Source organism: Podarcis filfolensis (genome assembly GCF_964270895.1).
Source record: "Podarcis filfolensis genome assembly, chromosome: 9".
Taxonomy (NCBI): Eukaryota; Metazoa; Chordata; class Lepidosauria; order Squamata; family Lacertidae; genus Podarcis; species Podarcis filfolensis.
The window spans coordinates 65,013,818-65,032,572 of NC_139610.1; the positions used below are offsets into that span (position 1 = coordinate 65,013,818).

The 18,755-nt window shown below is 46.0% G+C and overlaps 1 protein-coding gene across 1 annotated transcript in view; it reads left to right on the forward strand.

Annotated features, from left to right (window-relative positions):
* RASGEF1B (RasGEF domain family member 1B) overlaps positions 1 to 18,755 on the forward strand; it is a 253,126-nt gene that overhangs the window by 51,169 nt on the left and 183,202 nt on the right. The window contains exon 3 of the mRNA XM_083571443.1: positions 3,898 to 3,951. Within this exon, the coding sequence (XP_083427569.1) occupies positions 3,898 to 3,951 (54 nt within the window). The remainder of the gene's footprint in view (positions 1 to 3,897; positions 3,952 to 18,755) is intronic.

The window sequence follows — 18,755 nt, forward strand, 5'->3', positions numbered from 1 at the left end:
CACCCAGAAGCTTGGGGCGCGCTGAGCTCCGCACGCCCCAAGCTTCGGGATTAATGCAGCACTCCGCTAGCCGTGGGAGAGCTGGGTCTCCCATGGCTAGCGGATAGCTTCCTGAAGCCTGGAGAGCGAGAGGGGTCGGTGCGCACCGACCCCTCTCGCTCTCCAGGCTTCAGTGAAAGCCTGCATTCGCTCCATAGGACGCACACACATTTTCCCTTGCTTTTTAGGAGGGAAAAAGTGCGTCCTATGGTACGAAAAATACGGTAATATGAATGGTTCCCAATCTTTTTCAAAGTCTTTGTTGTCCTTTTCTCTTAGTCTTTCTGTCATTTTTGCCAGTTCTGCATAGTTCATCAACTTCTCTTGCCATTGTTCTTTAGTTGGTATTTCTCCAGTCTTCCAATTTTGTGCAATCAACATTCCTGCTGCTGTAGTGGCATACAAAAGTCCTTATTTCTTTTGGTATGTCTTGACCTAAAATACCTAATAAAAAGGCTTCTGGTTTTTTTTACAAAAGTTATTTTTAACATTTTCTTCAATTCATTGTATATCATTTCCCAATAGGATTACCGAAGTCTTGCTGATACCTCCCTCTTCTGCATGGAAGAAGGCATTTTGCTTACACAGTCATACATGAATGTCAACTGTAGAGAAGATGACTGTATTTTATACCCTACTTTTCTTCCAGGAAGGTCAACAACCCTTTGAGGTAGCAAAACCTGAGACAGAGTAACTTGCTCAAGGTCCCAAAGCAAGATTCAGGGATGACTGAGGACTTAAACCAGCGTCTTTCCAGTCTTATCTAACTGCTACACCAGATTGACTTAGGTCAGCTATTGAATTTGGGCTTGAGTTTCCATTTCACTCAGGGGCAATCATTCTGACCCACAGTTTTCTGAAAAATCCAATGCCCACAGCTTCCTTATTAATCTAACTACACTTTCACAAGAGGGTGTGATGGCCACCAACTTTAAAAGAGGATTAGACAAATTCGTGGGGGATCAGGCTACCAATGGCTGATGTTCTCCCTCTGAAGGGGGAAGGAATGGGTTTCTGTGCAGTCAGTTTGAAACTGACCCAAAATCCCCATTTTTCCTCCTCCAAGGGAGCATTTCTAAAATGCATTAACTTGAGCTTTTCAAGCTCAGGAAGCTTGAGTCAATGTATAAACAGAAAACCCAGCTGTATAAACAAGTGCTCAAAGCCCTCTCCCTTATCAGTCCGTGACGGCAATGAGTGGCCTTGCCAGTTCCAGTAGAGCAGGGATGGCACGTCTGGGTCTTATCTTACATCCTGACCACAAAGACCACAAAGACGCACAGACCTTGTCAAGTCTGACAAGAGACCCGGGAACGGTGCCAGGAGTTTGTGACCTCCTGCCCCAAGATAAGAGTATAGGAACAGGAACAACCTTTTATGGTCAAGAGTACAGGAAGAGGAAAACCCTTTTATGGTTAAGAGTACCGGAGCAGGAACATATGTGATATCTGTCGGAATTCAAGCCTTAGTCAGAGGAAATGGCCACTCTCCAGGTGCCCGGCTTGGATTCCTTGTTGATCTCCCCCGTCAGCGACTCCCGGCAAGACAAGGCGAGATAACTATCGGCGATTCTCCTCAAACGTGAGAAGAACACACCACTCCCCCCCCTCATTCCCAGGGAGGGGAGAGAGACAGACAGAAATATATTTACATGCCTTTATTTCTGTCTTTCCAGCAGTACAGAGAAAACGTGTCTGCACTCTCTTAACACCAATAGCAGAGAGAGAATAACTCCTTCCATGTACTTCCAGTACAGGGTCATGTGACACTCTGAGCTAACATCCGGTGCTCAGTGCACAGAATAGACTGTCCCTTTGTTCCCACGGTACAGTCCCAAAACATCAACATCCTGTTTGGCTTTCCAGCCATCTGGAGAACTCAGCCAGCATTGCTCCTTTTCGTAACAATATCAACCTGCGTGTATAAGCTGACGTGGCTGGATTCCTGGGGAAGGGGGGAGAGGGTGCCTGGAGGATATATATATACTGCATGAAATTTCTCATTTCTTTGGACTTGCTGTGAACTGACCACACAAGTGCCTTCTGCTATCCGGAGAGCAGAATAAACTCTTTCTCTGAATCAACCTTGGTGTCATTTGACTTCCTTTCTCCCTCCCGGGAGCAATGCAGACCCCACCAGTCGGTAAAGTCTAATAAGGCTACACCTCCAGTGTTGGAAGCAGTATATGTTTCTGAATACCAGTTGCTAGAAATATCAGAAGGGGAGATTATTGCTGTGCTTGGGTTCTCATTGCATGCCTCCCATGGGAATCTGGTTGGCTACTGTGGGAACACGATTCTGGTCCAGCAGGCACTTCTTATGTTCTTAGATGTCAGAAGCAGATCTATGTGCATCAATGTGCACAGGGCTGTTCCTGACATTGAAGCACCTCCAATCGCCTCTGCGTGCACAAAGCTCTATGCACAGTTTGGAGCCTCTCTATGCACACAAGAACAGCTGGATTGCTGCTTATGAATTTTGTCTGTGCTGGAATTCTCGGTGCTGCATTTGATTCTAGGACAGAGAGGTCCCTATTGTGAGAGGCTTGCCGAAAGACTTAAAAGCAGCACATGGATGTTTTTTCTGTGTCAAAACCAAACCACTTAAAGCTGCTTTTACTGTGCATGCTCAATTTTGTGGCTGGCCTCCTGCAGGCTGTTTCACAAGAATGCTTTTTAAGTCATTTGCAAATGGGACATTGCAGGTAGCTGTGCTTACTCTTGGATGAACATGGAAGTGTTGGCATGGATTTAATGCGAAAAAGCCCTGTGTCCCCAGAATGAAGAGATGGAGAGAGCTGACCTCAGAGACATTTTCACTCTCCTTGACTTAGCTGCACAACCATGTCTGAAGATGTTCTCTCTGAATATGAAGTAAGACTGGAGTGTGAACCTGCAGTGAGAGCTGATAGGGATCTTTTGCACAAGCTATGGGGGTCTTTCCAGTGGTGAAGCTGCATGCTCCGCTACCGGGGGCGGAGAGCAGGTGGGGGCATGGCTGGTGCTCCTGGGGGGCGTGACATGCATCCTGGGGGCATGGCTCACTGCCCACAGGGGCGTGGCGCATGTTCTGGGGTCATGGCGTACTGCCTGTAGGGGAATGATGCCTGATTCGTGCAGGAGTACACAGCGCATGTCCAGGGGGGGCCTCCGCGATGGCACCCTGCTGGAATAGTGGTTCTGGGGGTGGTCCACTCCCTCTGCACTCACTTTCCTCCCCCAGTGGGTCTCTCCCACTTACATCTCCTTTATCTCTGTTTTTTTATTTGAGTTTCCCCACAGCTCTGCTCTTCATCATCACCAAAGTGCAATTTTCCCCTAATATACTCCTTTGTGTGTGCATTTCCCCCCTAACATTTTTTTTAAAAAAGCAATTTCCTCTAAATAGAGCATCTTTGTATGTCTTTTCACCAATATAGGCATTTATATGCACACTTTACACTAATATATGCGTTTCGTGCACATGACTTGACTGAAGAACTGCATTGCAAAATTCAGAGGTGTGTGAATTTTAAAGCTGTATTTCAGTTTGCATCTTGTTTCGGGAAGGGCAAATTGGCTAAGCTTGCCTTTAAACTCAAACTTAATCAAATGTAAAATTTCCCACCCACCCCTAGAACAGAATGCTGGACAAGATGAGTGTTTAATATGATCTATCAGGGCTTTTTATATTTTATAAATAACTATATTGTGATTTTTTTTTTAAAGTCACTGAAATCATGTCCTTTTTCTGTATTTGTTGGATATTACATTCTCAAATGTCCTGTCTCTTTCACTGCATTTTGTAATAACAACAATGTATTTCTGGAAAAGGGTCTTAAGACAAGTTGTAAAAGAATTTCCACGTTTTCTGTTCCAGACCTCCCCTTTCAACTCTTTGGCCAATGAAAAGTCCCTGTTTGACTGCAAAAGGGTAAGTGGAATTCCCCCCCCCCCACCTGCACTTGAAAGTTTTCTTCTTCAAATGATAAAAAGGATCTCGCTGAGCCTCTGGGAGGGGACCCTGCAGCTACACTCAAGCCTTTGTAGCTTCTGTAATTAAATAATAGATTAGAAAGAATTGGAAACTTGACAGGCTGCAGTTCATGGAAAGGTAAACTCTCTTTCCATTTGAAATTACGTGGCCCTGAGTGGCTGGTTCTGAGTTTCTCCTTGCTGAGACTGTTGGTGCTTCTGTTTCGAGACGATTGCACGGGGAAGGGAAAACGCAATGACTGAGTTAATATTCATGCCACCTTCGCATTTTGATAACACCATTTCTGGGATTTTATTTCCATTTTATAGCACAATAATGGTGGCAGAGAGAGAGGATGCCAAATTGTTATATCTGAGTGGGAGTCTTACTGGACGTTTGGAAATAGGCACCCGGCTTAAAATAAAAGAAAGATAATGGATGTATTTATGATGACAGGGGGCTGGTAATAACATGCTCTGAAGCCTTGTGGTCTCCCCAGCTATCTGGTTTTGACAAAGACAATTCCCTCTTCCAGCCCATCTTTTTATCTGTCGCTCTGAACCTTCCATTTGACAATCCCATTGGAAAGAGCCAAGAAGGCAGCGTGGCGGCTTGGTTAGTGTGTCGGTTTAAGACCAGAGTTCAAATCCTCACACAGCCCTGAAGCTCACTGGGCGATCTTGGGCTAGTCACTGTCTCCCAGCCTAAGGGAGAGCCATGGCCACATTCACACCATGCATTCAAAAAGCAGTGTACGCTTTAAACAGTCATGGCTTCCCCCCCAAAAATTCTGGGAGCTGCAGCTGGTTAAGGGCACTGAGAGTTGCTAGAAGAGTCCATATTCCCCTCCCAGAGCTACAATTCCCAGAACGGTTTAACAACCAATCACAGGGAACTCTGAGAGGGAAATAGGGGTCCCCTAAGAACTCTGTTATCTCAGGACGATGGAGGGCCTGTGTGCTGTGTCCTGTTGGTTGTGGCACTTACCTTGCTTCTGATAGGAAGTGCTCCATGAGGGAATGACAAAAAACGTGTGTGTGTGTGTTTGTCAAGGAGGGTCTGTTGACGGGGGAGTGAGAAATGTCCCTCTTTTCATCTGAGGAATGTTGGAGTGTATGTGGGAGCTGTATGTAGCACGCCTTGTGTTCTAACCAGTTTGAGTCCAGTTTGGAAACTCTTCTAGCCAGCTCCCCTCTTCTCGCACCTGCTCTGTACTGCTTGCGGTCTGATATTATATTTGACAGAATGCTGTTAACGGTACCAAGTATCCGAGGGAGAGCACGAGACAAATAATATATGCTGAGCTGGGATACGCAGCGAGTCGGCAAGGCAACCCTTGCAAAAATATTTCCCCAGAATCTCCATGAAATATTCATGACTCTTTTATGTATTTGAACAAATCCTGGAGCTCCATCTCTCTCCCGTCTAGCAGGTAATATCAGGGACACAGGTGTTTGCACATGAGCGCCCAGTGTGGAGCCTGCTACCCTGCAGAACCGGGGGTTTGTTTTTAATTTTGCACGGATGATATTTCACTCACCCAGACAGAGTAATCTTCATTCGGGAAAAGAGATTATTAGAAGCGCACGGTTGTATAATGGGGCGCAGAAAGCTCTGGATGTCTCATCAATTCCCTCCAGGCGCTTCTTTTCTAGTTAAACATATCCCCCAAACAATAACGGTAATGGCTGGGTGTTTGCTTAATATTCTACATAAGTGCTTGATCTTTGGCTGGATGAAGCAGGCGAGATTTAATTCTGAATTCTGAGAGCGCACAGGAGAGGAGAGTCCTCTGGCGAGATGAATCCAGCAGCAGAAAAAACATGGTGTTTGTTTAACTTGGGGAATCTGGCTATGTGCAGCTACAGCCATTTTACCTGGGAGATGGAAATGGGCGAGACTTGCATTTCTTTGGCAAATCCTCTCTGTGCTTGCTTCCCCTTTAACGTTGTTGCCACACCAATGTGACAGTGGCCCAGTCTGCACTACGCACTTACAATACAGTGGACTCTCGGGTTGTGAACATGATCCATGCGGGATGCACGTTCGCAACCCGCAGAGTTCGCAACCTGCGTCTGCGCACACACGGGTTGCATTTCAGTGCTTCTGTGCATGCGCAAAGCGCAATTTAGTGCTTCTGCGCATGCATGACCGCCAAAACCCAGAAGTAACCCATTCCGGTACTTCTGGGTTTTGGTGGTCTCCAACCTGAAAAAACACAACCTGAAGCATCTGTAACCTGAGGTATGACTGTACTATTATGCCACTTTAGTAGTCATGGCTTCCCTGAAAGAATAGTTTGTTCAGGGTGCTGAGAGTGTTTAGGAGACCTCCGTTCTCCTCACAGGGCTACAATTCCCAGAGTTTCCTGGAGGGAGGTGTTAAAGAACTATAAGAATTAGACAGGAAGAGCAAATAATCCATTGTGCATTGTAGATGTTTGAAGGCATATTTACTGAGATCTTTCATGGGCACCACTGATGGCACTGGTGGGCTCACTTGGTGCTCACGGGCACCACATTGGTGACCTCTGATCAGAGAACCTTTATATGTAGTATCGATTCAGTTTCATGGTCAACCGAAAAGACTTTAACCACTGATATTTCCGTGTGTTTGGGAAAGACAACACACAGTAACACTTGCACAGATATCAAATCCTTGTTAGAGTCCAAGAGCGGGTCTTCAGTAAAAGCAATTAAAGGAAGATGAACCGTCTTGGCTTATTATCTGTTCTGTTCCACAGTTGAACACATGGAAGTGGAGGGACAATTGGGAGAGTTGAGTGGGCTGGGCAGGGAGAGAAGTGCTCTGTTTGGTCTCAGAACAATAATGTACGGAGCAGGAAGAGGTCAGAGAGACTGTGATGCAAAGGAAACAAAGACTGACCTAGAATAGGAAAGCCTGAATTTCCACCACTGAACGGAATGGGTCAAAATGTGTGCATAGAACCTGGAGCAAGTCTAGTGAGTGTCTGTGGAAGGGAAATTAATGTTTCATGTCTTCGCAAGAAAACAAAATAAAAGCCTCCAAGGCAGAAAGGTGACATGGGCTTGGAAAGTAGACTCACTTGCTATCACTGAACTCTTAGAGTCATAAAATTGTAGAGTTGGAAGGGAATCTAAGGGCCATCTAATTCAACCGCTTGCAATGTAGGAATCTCAGCTAAAGCATCCATGACAGATGGCCATCCAACCTCTTAATTTAATTTAATTTACTGCATTTATATTCCACCTTTCTGTCCAAGGATCTCAAGGTGTTGTACATGATTTCTCTCCCTCATCATTTAGTCCCCGCAACTACCCTGTGAGGTAGGTTAGGCTGAGAGGCAAGGACTGGCTGAAGGCCACCCAGTGAACTTCATGACTGAGTGGGAAGCCTAAAGGGGACATTGGGATCCTGCCAAACTGGGATGTCCTGGTTAAATGGGGACACTTGGGGGAATATGTGGCTATATACTCTTGAATGCCTCAACAGCATAGTGATAGTCTGGAGACACACTTTGTTTGCTATCCCAAACCATTCTTTGGCAGCTGGTTCGATGTGTAGGCTTCAGGGTTCTAGTGAAAAAACCCCCAAACTGAAACATACAAGGTTGACATCTGTCCATCAAGGCCCTTGCTGACTGCACTAGGCTATCATCCAGCAATCTACCTAACAAAGGAATGTCATAACAATATCCTCCCCTAATTCACTCCTTACATAACCAGTGAATTAGCGGTGAGATACAAGTTGTAGAGACATCCTTACCAAGCATGGTATCATTTCATGTTCTCCTGATTTTTGCTTTTCTATGTTTTTACCCCTGATTTTATTATGCCAGGTTGATTATTTTTTTTAAATGAGGGGGCTGTATCCAAAGACTTTATAAAAAAACCCCATACCTTTTATTATGTACCCCACTTTGAGAAGACTTTTCTTGATTTGGTGGTGCAGATACACACACACACACACAAAATATATCTATCTCCTTGAACCACACATTTCTCATCTACTGCATGTTGTATTCATGTTTAAGGAAGGCAATCTTACTCAGCTATGAGGGATCGTCGAAGAAAGAAGAAAGGTGGATCTCTACATAAAGGTTGAGATCTAAAGTTTCTTGTGTGGCAGCAATTCTTCACATGATACACACACACACACAAATAATTAAACATTGTGTGCATGAGGGGACTCTAATATTTCTTTCAAGGAACAGATGTTTCCAGTGAACGAACGGAAGAAGGATATTGCCTGACTTAATTGCAGCTTAATTCTGTAGCTCTTCCTCTCCGTACCTCAACGTGCAGAGGGAGCAGCCTTGTTTTCCGTCGCAGTTTCTTGATTTCCTCAGCATCTCCTTTTCTTGACAACACAGCTTGCCCCTCCACCCCCCGCCCCGTGACTGTTTGAAATTCCTGCCTGACTTTTGTCTTCACGCTGTCAACTTGTCGCTCGGTGAACTCTGTTGTTGTTATGACAGACTTTTAAAGAAGCTGGATTTGATGCCTCATTGTGCTGTATGAATGCAAGCAGGGATGAGAACCGGATGGTGCCCTTGGATTAGTAGGCTTGGTAGGGGGGACGCTGTCATTCAAATGGTTTCAGCAAAATTGCCCCTAATTACTTGGAAAGGGTGGGTGGGAGGGAGTGGAGGGGCTCCTGGATATTAAGGCTCGGCATTTCAGCTGAAAATTATCACGGGAGTGGCAGATACAGCCAGCTTCAGTGGCAGATACAGCCATTCACACAAGGCTGAAGAGAAACACAGAACCGGTAGCGTAAGGATGGACAAATTTATGGGTGTTAACAGTGTCACACTTCAGACCTGCACTTGTTCCTTCTTAACATGCTTTTTCGGTTCCTAAAAACAAACATAACAATTCGCGTAAGAAACATTCCATGCATATACCTGTATACCTGAAGGAGCGTCTCCACCCCCATCGTTCAGCCCGGACACTGAGGTCCAGTGCCAAGGGCCTTCTGATGGTTCCCTCCCTGTGAAAAATGAGGTTACAGGGAACCAGGCAAAGGGCCTTCTCGGTAGTGGCACCCACCCTGCGGAACGCCCTCCCAGCAGATGTCAATAAACTATTTTACTTTTAAAAGACAACTGAAGGCTGCCCTGTTTAGGGAATTTTTAAATGTCTGATGCTGTATTGTTTTTAATATTCGGTTGGAAGCCGCCCAGAGTGGCTGGGGAAACCCAGCCAGATGGGCAGGGTATTATTATTATCATTATTATCATTATTATTATTATTATTATTATTATTATTATTATTATTATACAGTGAGAGAGGATGTTAGGTACATATATCCATGTCTGGTGGGAATGCAAATTATTTTGGAAAATCGTCATTGAAGACGTTTCTTCTGTTACGGAACAGGTGATGGAACCTGATCTGAGGCTTTATTAAATCTGTTCACAGATGAGGCTCACTAATCTTGTCCATGTCTGCGGCTAGGAATGTAATACTGAGAAACAGTCCTGCTTTTGTCGGTCCATTGCAGACACCGCATCTGATGTGTGGATGGCCATCATGCCTAGAGGTGAAACGAGCATGTCCAGGGTGCATACGGTGTGGGTACAATCCAGCTCCCACTCTCCTGCCCCATATAAGCTGTCCATGTAAGGGCCTGGGGAACTGTGTTGGTTAAAGTGTCGGACTACAGCTGGGAAGACCTGGATGCAAATCCTCACTCAGTCATGAAGCACATTGATAGGCGAATATGTCAATTTCATTTTCTGGTGCTTTCCCCCCTAGACTTAAGCTTTCCACATTTCTGCACCAGCTTCTGGATTTATTTTCTTTAAGAGAACTTGCCAGCATTTCAGCGTGATTTCCTCCTAATGAACACATTTTTTGTGTATGTAGTTTTGACCAAATGAACACATTTTTGCAAGCGATATCATCCTAACTTCTTTTGTATTCATTTTTAATACCTGCATTTTGTAAACCTATTACTGTCAGGTATGCATCAATATGACCTCCTCCCAACGTAAAAAGGCTGTGGGCCCCACCCCCCAAACTGGTGCAAAATGTGGAGAGCTGAATTTAAAATTGGAATAATGAGAAGCAGAATTCACGGGTCCTTCCATCCCCACCCAGAAACATCAAAAACAGAAGACAGGCCACAAAGAACAGAGATGAGTTCTAAATATGGCAAAACCCCCCACAAAATCTGGGGTTCTTAGGAAGCTGATATCTGTAGCCAATGCCACATTGTGTGGCTTTTCTGTGCTTCTGCAGAATCTAAGGACACACATACACAGAGCTGTAGCTTCAAGTTTGATTTTAGGAAGTCTCATGGGTGATGGTATCCAGATACAAAGAGGGAGATTCTCCCTGCCCCCTGAGTATTGGAAAAGGAAAGTACTTTTCACTCTATGGGACGCACCCGACCATAGGACGCACCTTGTTTTAGAGGGGGAGAACAAGAAAAAAAAAATCTCCCCCTCTCTGCTCAGCGCCCCTTCAGCGAAGCGGCAGGAGAAACGGAGCCCCTTCCATTTCTCCTCCCGCTTGGCTGAAGGGGCGCTGCGCAGCCCTCCCTCTCTGCTGAAGCCAGGAGAGTCTTGGTCTCCCGGCTTCAGCAAAAGGAACCCAAAGCCTTTGGAGCGTAGCGCGAGTTCCCGCTGTGCTCCAAAGGCTTCAGGCAGCTACCTCTGAAGCTTGGAGAGCGAGAGGGGTCGGTGCGCACCGACCCCTCTCACTCTCCAGGCTTCAGCGAAAGCAACGTTTAGCCTCCGGAGCGTGGAGGGAGTACTCCCTCTGCGCTTCGGAGGCTTCTCGTTGCTATCGCTGAAGCCAAGGAGTCTGCATTCACTCCATAGGATGCACACACATTTCCCCTTAATTTTTGGAGGGGAAAAAGTGCATCCTATAGAGCGAAAAATACGGTATTCTTGGATGTTGCCAAATCTGAGCGTTCCAGCTGTATGAATGGACACACAAGCCCTCCAAGGCTTTAAACCGGCGCAATTAAGGGTTGCTGAATTCTAATGAGTGGGCATAGCAGCTTTCCCGGTCTGCACACTGCCTGTTCTGAAGCTGTTTATTTATCTGCTTAGCTAATTAGAAAAATTAAAGATGGGGCATGTCTTGGCAAAGGGCTGCCAGCCTGACGGCCAACAAACAGCAGATTTAATTACTGAACTTCAGACACGTAATGAGGGATGAAGCAGACAGACTTACAGACAATGTGCTTCTCATTAATTAGGCAACAAAGAAAGTTGTGGCAGTGGGTGGCTTGGGGAAGGGGGAGGCAGCCGGAGTCTTAACTGCTCATAATTGCTTGATCTTCTGTCTGACTCGGAGCAAAGCAAAGCCCAGGCGAATGTGTCTCCTGCAAAACGGAGCCGAAGGAGATGGAAATAGCAATAAAAGCAAATAATTTGGACACAGGATGAAATAAAACTCAAAGCACCAGGCGGAGATGGATTTGTGCTCAGTCCCATTTAATTTAAGCTGCCGGCTGCGTCTGGGTTAGAATTTTGATAGCAGCGGAACAGTCAGCATTTGAACATGAATCAAATATATGCTTTGTAGAATTGTTGGGCTTCTTAAAGGCTTGGGGTTTTTTTTGACAGAGGCAGTTAGTTAATTTCAGGGCAGATAGTTTTCTGATGTTGCGGAAAGACAAGTCATGGCGAGGTTACAGATTTTAACTGCAGTTGTTAGTAAGCGACTATGCAGCAATTGTCATGACTACATACCCAGCTCCTTCAACCGTTCCTCATAAGGCTTGGTTTCCAGATCCTTGATCACCTTGGTTGCCCTCCTCTGCACATGTTCGAGCTTGTCAATAGCCTTCCTAAATTGTGGTGCCTAGAACTGGACACAGTCCTAAAACTCTTAGGTCCTAAAGGTCTAGGACTAGCACTGCCCAGGCTCTTTCCTCATCTGTACGGAAAATGTATAAGAAAAATTAAATCAGTTAACACAGCTATATGGGTTGGGCTTCAGAAGTGCGGATCTAACAATATGGGCCTTCAGTTTAGGACTGAATTGTAGCATAGACCATGCTTCATCGGATATCTGGCGGGAAGGTAAACGGTGTTTCCGTGCGCTGCTCTGGTTCGTCAGAAGCGGCTTAGTCATGCTGGCCACATGACCCAGAAGCTGTACGCAGGCTCCTTCGGCCAATAAAGCGAGATGAGCGCCACAACCCCAGAGTCGGCCACAACTGGACCTAATGGTCAGGGGTTCCTTTACCTTTACCTTTATGTACGGCCCTATTCATATGTGAAGAGAAAAAGCAACCGTCACCCACGGTTGAAGTCCTGTATACACTTACTTGGGAATGCAATGGCCTGCGCCATGGATTTGACAGCAGCCAGCCTCACAGGTGAGGAAGAAGTGTGCTTTCTCTCAGGGGCAATCAGATCAGAAATTGCAAAGTCAAAACCTGGCAGGTTATTGTACACTTCCATTAAGATGGCTCAGAGCACAAACTAAGACATCAAAACCGACAATAGGAAGTGCAAGGACAATCCTTTAATTAAAAGGCTTGGCAGCCAGAGACCGCCATCCTTTAAAACAGACACGTGCAAGGGCCTTTGATGGCTCATTGTTTGCATCCAGCAACTTTATCCCGGTGTGCCGGGGAAACAATTACGCACAACAGAGGGAGACCCGCATGTTGACATTTTATTGAATTTTCCATTTTAGTCCATTTGTGCTGCTGCGGATGAGAGTGTATTAGCAGGAGCTAGCGCATTAAGATGGCACAAGCCGCCTAACGCAGGGGACTGCAGAAATATCACATTTGCTAACTAGGCTAGAGGAGCAGAGGAGATTCTTCTCCCGTCTGCTTCAGCTGCCGCTATTCCCTCGTTGAGGCTGTTTCAAATGGTTGCACTCATTTTCATGATGGACACGACAATCCCCCTTTCACAAATCTGATGAGCATTAAATAGTGTGTTTTCCTGCCATGAAAATGGATAATAGAATTTCAACTGCATGTCTTATTGCCAGCGGAGGGTTTAAATACCAACATCAATGGATCTAATTATTACTGTCGTTTTGCACCGCAGATCATTAGTAAGTCCCCCTCCTCCGCTTTCCTAAATCCCTTAGTATACCTTGTGAAATTATTAGCGTGCAGCACTCACCTAGTCTCCCACCCTCACTTCAGAAGTCAAGGTACGATACATTCGCAAACCACTTTAATCAAGTTACTGGAAATGAAAACATTTGTAATATTGCTAACTGTCTGGAGGAAGCAATTTAAAGATCATGGCTATCAGATCTTTAAAGTGTGGCTGACAATATGGCTGCAAAACAATTTAGTTAAGGCCTCTGGTCACATGGTTTGGGCAAGTGTATCCCACCCTCAGTAGTGGCGCTTGTCCATGCTTCGTGTTCCAAAATACAGGTGAAACTCAGAAAATTAGAATATTGTGGAAAAGTTCATTTATTTCAGTAATTCAACTTAAAAGGTGAAACTAATATATGAGATAGACTCATGACACGCAAAGTGAGATATGTCAAGCCTTTATTTGTTATAATTGTGATGATCATGGCGTACAGCTGATGAAAACATCACTGAAGCACAGTGGACCAACACCAGCTGATGACATGGCTCCCCAAATCAACACAGACTGTGGAAACTTCGCACTGGACTTCAACCATCTGGCATTGTGTGCCTCCCCATTCTTCCTCCAGACTCTGGGTCCTTGGTTTCCAAACGAGATGCAAAAGCTGCTCTCATCAGAAAAGAGATTTGGGGAGCCAAGTCATCAGCTGGTGTTGGTCCACTGTGCTTCACTGAGTCCAGGGTCAACACAGCCCTCTACCAGGAAATTTTGGAGCACTTCATGCTTCCTTCCGCAGATGAGCTTTATGGGGATGCTGACTTCATTTTCCAGCAGAACTTTGGCACCTGCCCACACTGCCAAAAGTACCAAAACCTGGTTCCGTGCCCATGGGATTACTGTGCTTGATTGGCCAGCAAACTCGCCTGACCTGAACCCCATAGAGAATCTATGGGGCATTGTCAAGAGACAGATGGGAGACATGAGACCAAGCAATGCAGAAGAGCTGAAGGCTGCTATTGAAGCTTCCTGGTCTTCCATAACATCTCAGCAGTGCCACAGGCTGATAGCATCCATGCCATGCCACATTGAGGCAGTATTGATCCAAAAGGGGCCCAAACCAAGCACTGAGTACATATGCATGCTTCTACTTCTCAGAGGTCCAATATTGGTCTATTTGCAATCCTTGTTTTGCTGATTTCATTTAATATTCTAATTTTCTGAGATTGTTAATTTGGGGTTTTCATCAGATGTACGCCATGATCATCACAATTATAACAAATAAAGGCTTGACATATCTCACTTTGCATGTCATGAGTCTAAGTTGAATTACTGAAATAAATGAACTTTTCCACGATATTCTAATTTTCCGAGTTTCACCTGTATGAAAGACTGGTACCTTTTTTCCTGCAAAAAAGCATGACTTTGATCTCAGGTGTGGGGAACCTGTGGCCTTCTGGATCTTGCTGGACTACAGTTCTCATCATCCCTGGCCATTGGTCATGCTTGCTGGAGCTGATGGGAGTTGGAATCTAACAACATCTGGAGGACCACAAGTTCTCCACCCTGGATCTATAGCAGGGTTTCCCAGACGTGGGTCTCCAGCGGTTTTGGGGACTACAGTTCCCAGCATCCCTGACCACTGGTCCTGCTAGCTAGGGACGATGGGAGTTGTAGTCCAAAAACAGCTGGAGACCCAAGTTTGGGAAACCCTGATCTGTAGTATATATACAGTGGTACCTCGGGTTAAGAACTTAATTTGTTCTGGAGGTCCGTTCTTAACCTGAAACTGTTCTTAACCTGAGGTACCACTTTAGCTAATGGGGCCTCCCGCTGCCGCCGCGCGATTTCTGTTCTCACCCTGAAGCAAAGTTCTTAACCTGAGGTACAATTTCTGGCTTAGCGGAGTCTGTAACCTGAAGCATCTGTAACCTGAAGCATCTGTAACCTGAGGTACCACTGTATAAGCCAGCAGCCAGCCCGTGGGCTGATGAAGGATCTGCTTGCGTTTATTTGCTAGTTTATTTCAAGAATTTGGTATATCACTTAATCACAACCATCTCTCCATGGTGTGCAGGAGACCCCATGCATGAAGACTGAATGTGATACAAAACTGTAAAATCAGAATTCAGTTGAAAAGCTTGCTTTTGGGGGGCTCCCCTCAAATTTAAGGGGGGGGGGCAAAGGGACCTCAGCCCCTAGTGTTGGCTCCTATGGTACAAACTATGCGTCCAACCCTTTAGGAACCACTAACAGTGACTCCCCCATTATTTCACTTTCGGTTTCATCTAGGGCTTGAATTTCAGAGATCTGACTGACTCCTCATGAAATATAGAAAAATGTTTGTGTTCATTCTTTCAGAGTTACCTTTCTCCTGTCCATCTCACCATCTGTCTTTGAAGGAGATTCAATAATGACTCGCTCAACTGGAAACCACAGTAACATCAACAGCCCAGTGAAAAAATCATATTGTAGAAATAAGCGGAACAAATCACAATAATAAAAACAACGTCGTCCTCTGGGCATAAAAGAAACAAACAAACTTAGAAGCAACATCATGGTTTTTCTCTCCTTTCCTTAACCCCACCCCCTCCCAACACTTTGACTGGAATCCATCTACATGTCTTAATCTTTCTTGCGGTATTAATGGAGATATTCTTTGCACGTTAACTTGCCAGAGGGAAACAAACATATTAGGGGAGCTGGTAACCCATGGCAACGAGCCACAGAAAGGAAGAAGCTAGCTAACTTGAGATGTGGGCCTCAATTAATGCTTGCTTGGTGCTGAAAACATTTTAAAAGTTGTTATAAATCGTGCAGGGAATCGCCACAAGTTCAGCGTTTTTCCTGGTTCAGATGGGTGCTCCCCACAGCATGGAGGGCAGCGGGGCCCATCATGAGAATACAATGGGGGGGACGGACGGGACAGCAAGCTCATCCTCTCTCTCTCTCACGTGATCCTAATCATGGGGCGAGTGCAAGACTGTATGTCTAAATAGCGCTAATCAGTGGATTACATAGGATAAAAGGAAGCTGTGAGCAATTTGTTCCTTTCCTCCTGGAAAGCGCTTTGTTCTCTCACTAAACTGAGCTGGAGCTTGCTGTTCTGGCTCATTGCCTCCACAGCCTGTTTTACCACAGCTTCAGGGTTTCGTGTGCAAATATGTCCCCATAGCTTTGGCAAAAGGAGTAGCGGCCACTTCACGTCATGCCCCTACCAGGTCCTCGTTTGTTTTGAATGAATTGTCTCTAGCTCGGGCTGTGAGGCTTGGACTAAAAGCTTCAAGCTAGGATGTCTGACACACTGGGGTGGTTGGACTGTGCCAAGTACAGTGGTACCTTGGTTCTCAAATGCCTTGGTACTCAAACAACTTGGAACCCAGACTGTAAACCCAGACGTACCGTATTTTTCGCTCTATAGGATGCACCAGACAATAAGACGCTCCTAGTTTTGGGGGGAGGAAAACAAGAAAAAAATTTTTTTGAATCCCAGAAGCCAGAACAGCAAGAGGGATCTGGCTTCTGGGATACTGTGTGGCTGTTCTGGCTTCTGGGATAACAGCGCCAGGCCTCATCAGGTGAGGCGATTCAGGAGAGGCGCTGCGCAGAGAGGGAGAACAGGACAGGCGCGTTGCTGCGAAGCCGGAGGAGGAACACAAGGAGACCCTTCTGTTCCTCCTCCGGCTTCCAGGACAGGCACCTCGCTGAAGCTTTCCGCTGCTCCCCGCAGCTTGTGGGGCTGGCGGTGCGGAAAGCCGAGCTTCCCTCACTGCCAGCCCCGGGGAGCAGCGGGAAGGCTGTGCACAGCCTTTCCACTGCTCCCCACGCTTGTGGGGCTGGCGAGAGAAGCCCGGGTTCCCCCCCCAGCCCCAGGGACCACACATTCGCTCCATAAGACGCACAGACATTTCCCCTTAGATTTTAAGAGGGAAAAAGTGTGTCTTATGGAGCGAAGAATATGGTAAGTGTTCCGTTTTGTGAACTTTTTTCGGAAGCTGAACTTTCTCTGTTTTGAGTGTTACGCTTCCCTTTTGAGTGCCACACTTCCGTTTTGTGTGTTACGCTGAGGTCTGTCTGTTTTTGCTATTTATTTTGCGTTTTTGTTTTTGCGGCTCTTTTTTGTTTTGTTTTTGTGACTGTGTGGAACCCAGTTCAGCTAGGGATCAATCCATAGCTGTCAACCTTCCCTTTTTTTGCGGGAAATTCCCTTATTCCAGCGCTGTTTCCTGCTGCTTCCCGCTGCTATCCCGGATTGTTAGATATCCCGTAGACTGTCCCCGGGACAGGTGAGGCTGCTGGTCCCTTATTTTCGAGGCTGCTGATCCCTTATTTTCAAATCTGAAAGTTGACAGCTATCGATCAATCCTTCTCACTCTCTCTGTCTGCCACCTCCTAGACCAGGGGTAAAGGTAAAGGTAAAGGGGACCCCTGACCATTTGTGACCGACCCTGGGGTTGCGGTGCTCATTTCGCTTTACTGGCCAAGGGAGCCGGCGTACAGCTTCCGGGTCATGTGGCCAGCATGACTAAGCCGCTTCTGGCGAACCAGAACAGTGCACGGAATTGCTGTTTACCTTCCCGCTGGAGCGGTACCTATTTTATCTACTTGCACTTTGACGTGCTTTGGAACTGCTAGGTTGGCAGGAGCAGGGACCGAGGAACGGGAGCTCACCCCGTCGTGGGGATTTGAACCGCCGACCTTCTGATCAGCAAGTCCTAGGCTCTGTGGTTTAACCCACAGCGCCACCCGCGTCCCTAGACCAGGGTAGTCAACCTTTTTATACCTATCGCCCACTAAGGCATCTTTCTTGATGGTAAAATTTCCTTACCGCCCACCAGGGCTCGATGGAAGGAGGATTCAACTTGTGCCGTAGAACCCCCTACTGCCCACCTAGAATCCTGAAACGCCCACTAGTGGGTGGTAGGGACCAGGCTGACAACCCCTGCCCTAGACAAACATGTTTCATTTGTGTGGCCTAGTATTCACTCCACAGAAGCCCTCCTGCAAACATGTATGGCTTTGTAAATCAATCTCCTTCTGCAAGCATAATCTGAACTCGGGCCCCGCCACAGATGAACAATCTGCTCCAGGACAGTTTTGGATCAGAAGGTGATCCAAAACGAAAGGCCTGGTGGTGCCAGCAGAAAAGGAAGAGCAGACATTTCTCATGTACTTTCAAGCCCTCAGTGTGTGAATAGACTGAGGCTAGATAGCTCAGTTGGTTAGAGCATGGCGCTGAGAATGCCAAGGTTGCAGGTTCGATCCCTATATGGGACAGCTGCATATTCCTGCATTGCAGGGGGTTGGACTAGATGATCCTCAGGGTCCCCTTCAACTCTACAATCCTATGATCTCTATGAACTTCCAAGAAGAGAGAGCTTCATATTTGTGGAACATTTGCTGCAAATGCTATTTTATGGGTCTTTGTAATGAAAGCCTTGATTCAGTGGCTGTTTTCACACTCTGCTAGATTACAGGATTTATTAGACCTGCTCCCCATCCCCCACCAAAAAAAGGCATGTCAGATATTGTATTTCTGAGCTCCTGAGCTCAAGAAATGCCCATTTCTCAGTTGGGTGCAGCAACGTAGATATCTTTCATATGGATTACTTTTACTGACCAAGCAGCTGAAAATGTCTTACGATTTGCCAACTGAGCTGTATTTTAATACGGCTGATCATGAAGGCAGTGCAATAGGTTTGATTTGAATGAATTTGCATAATTTGCTGATCAAGCTACCTATTAAAGT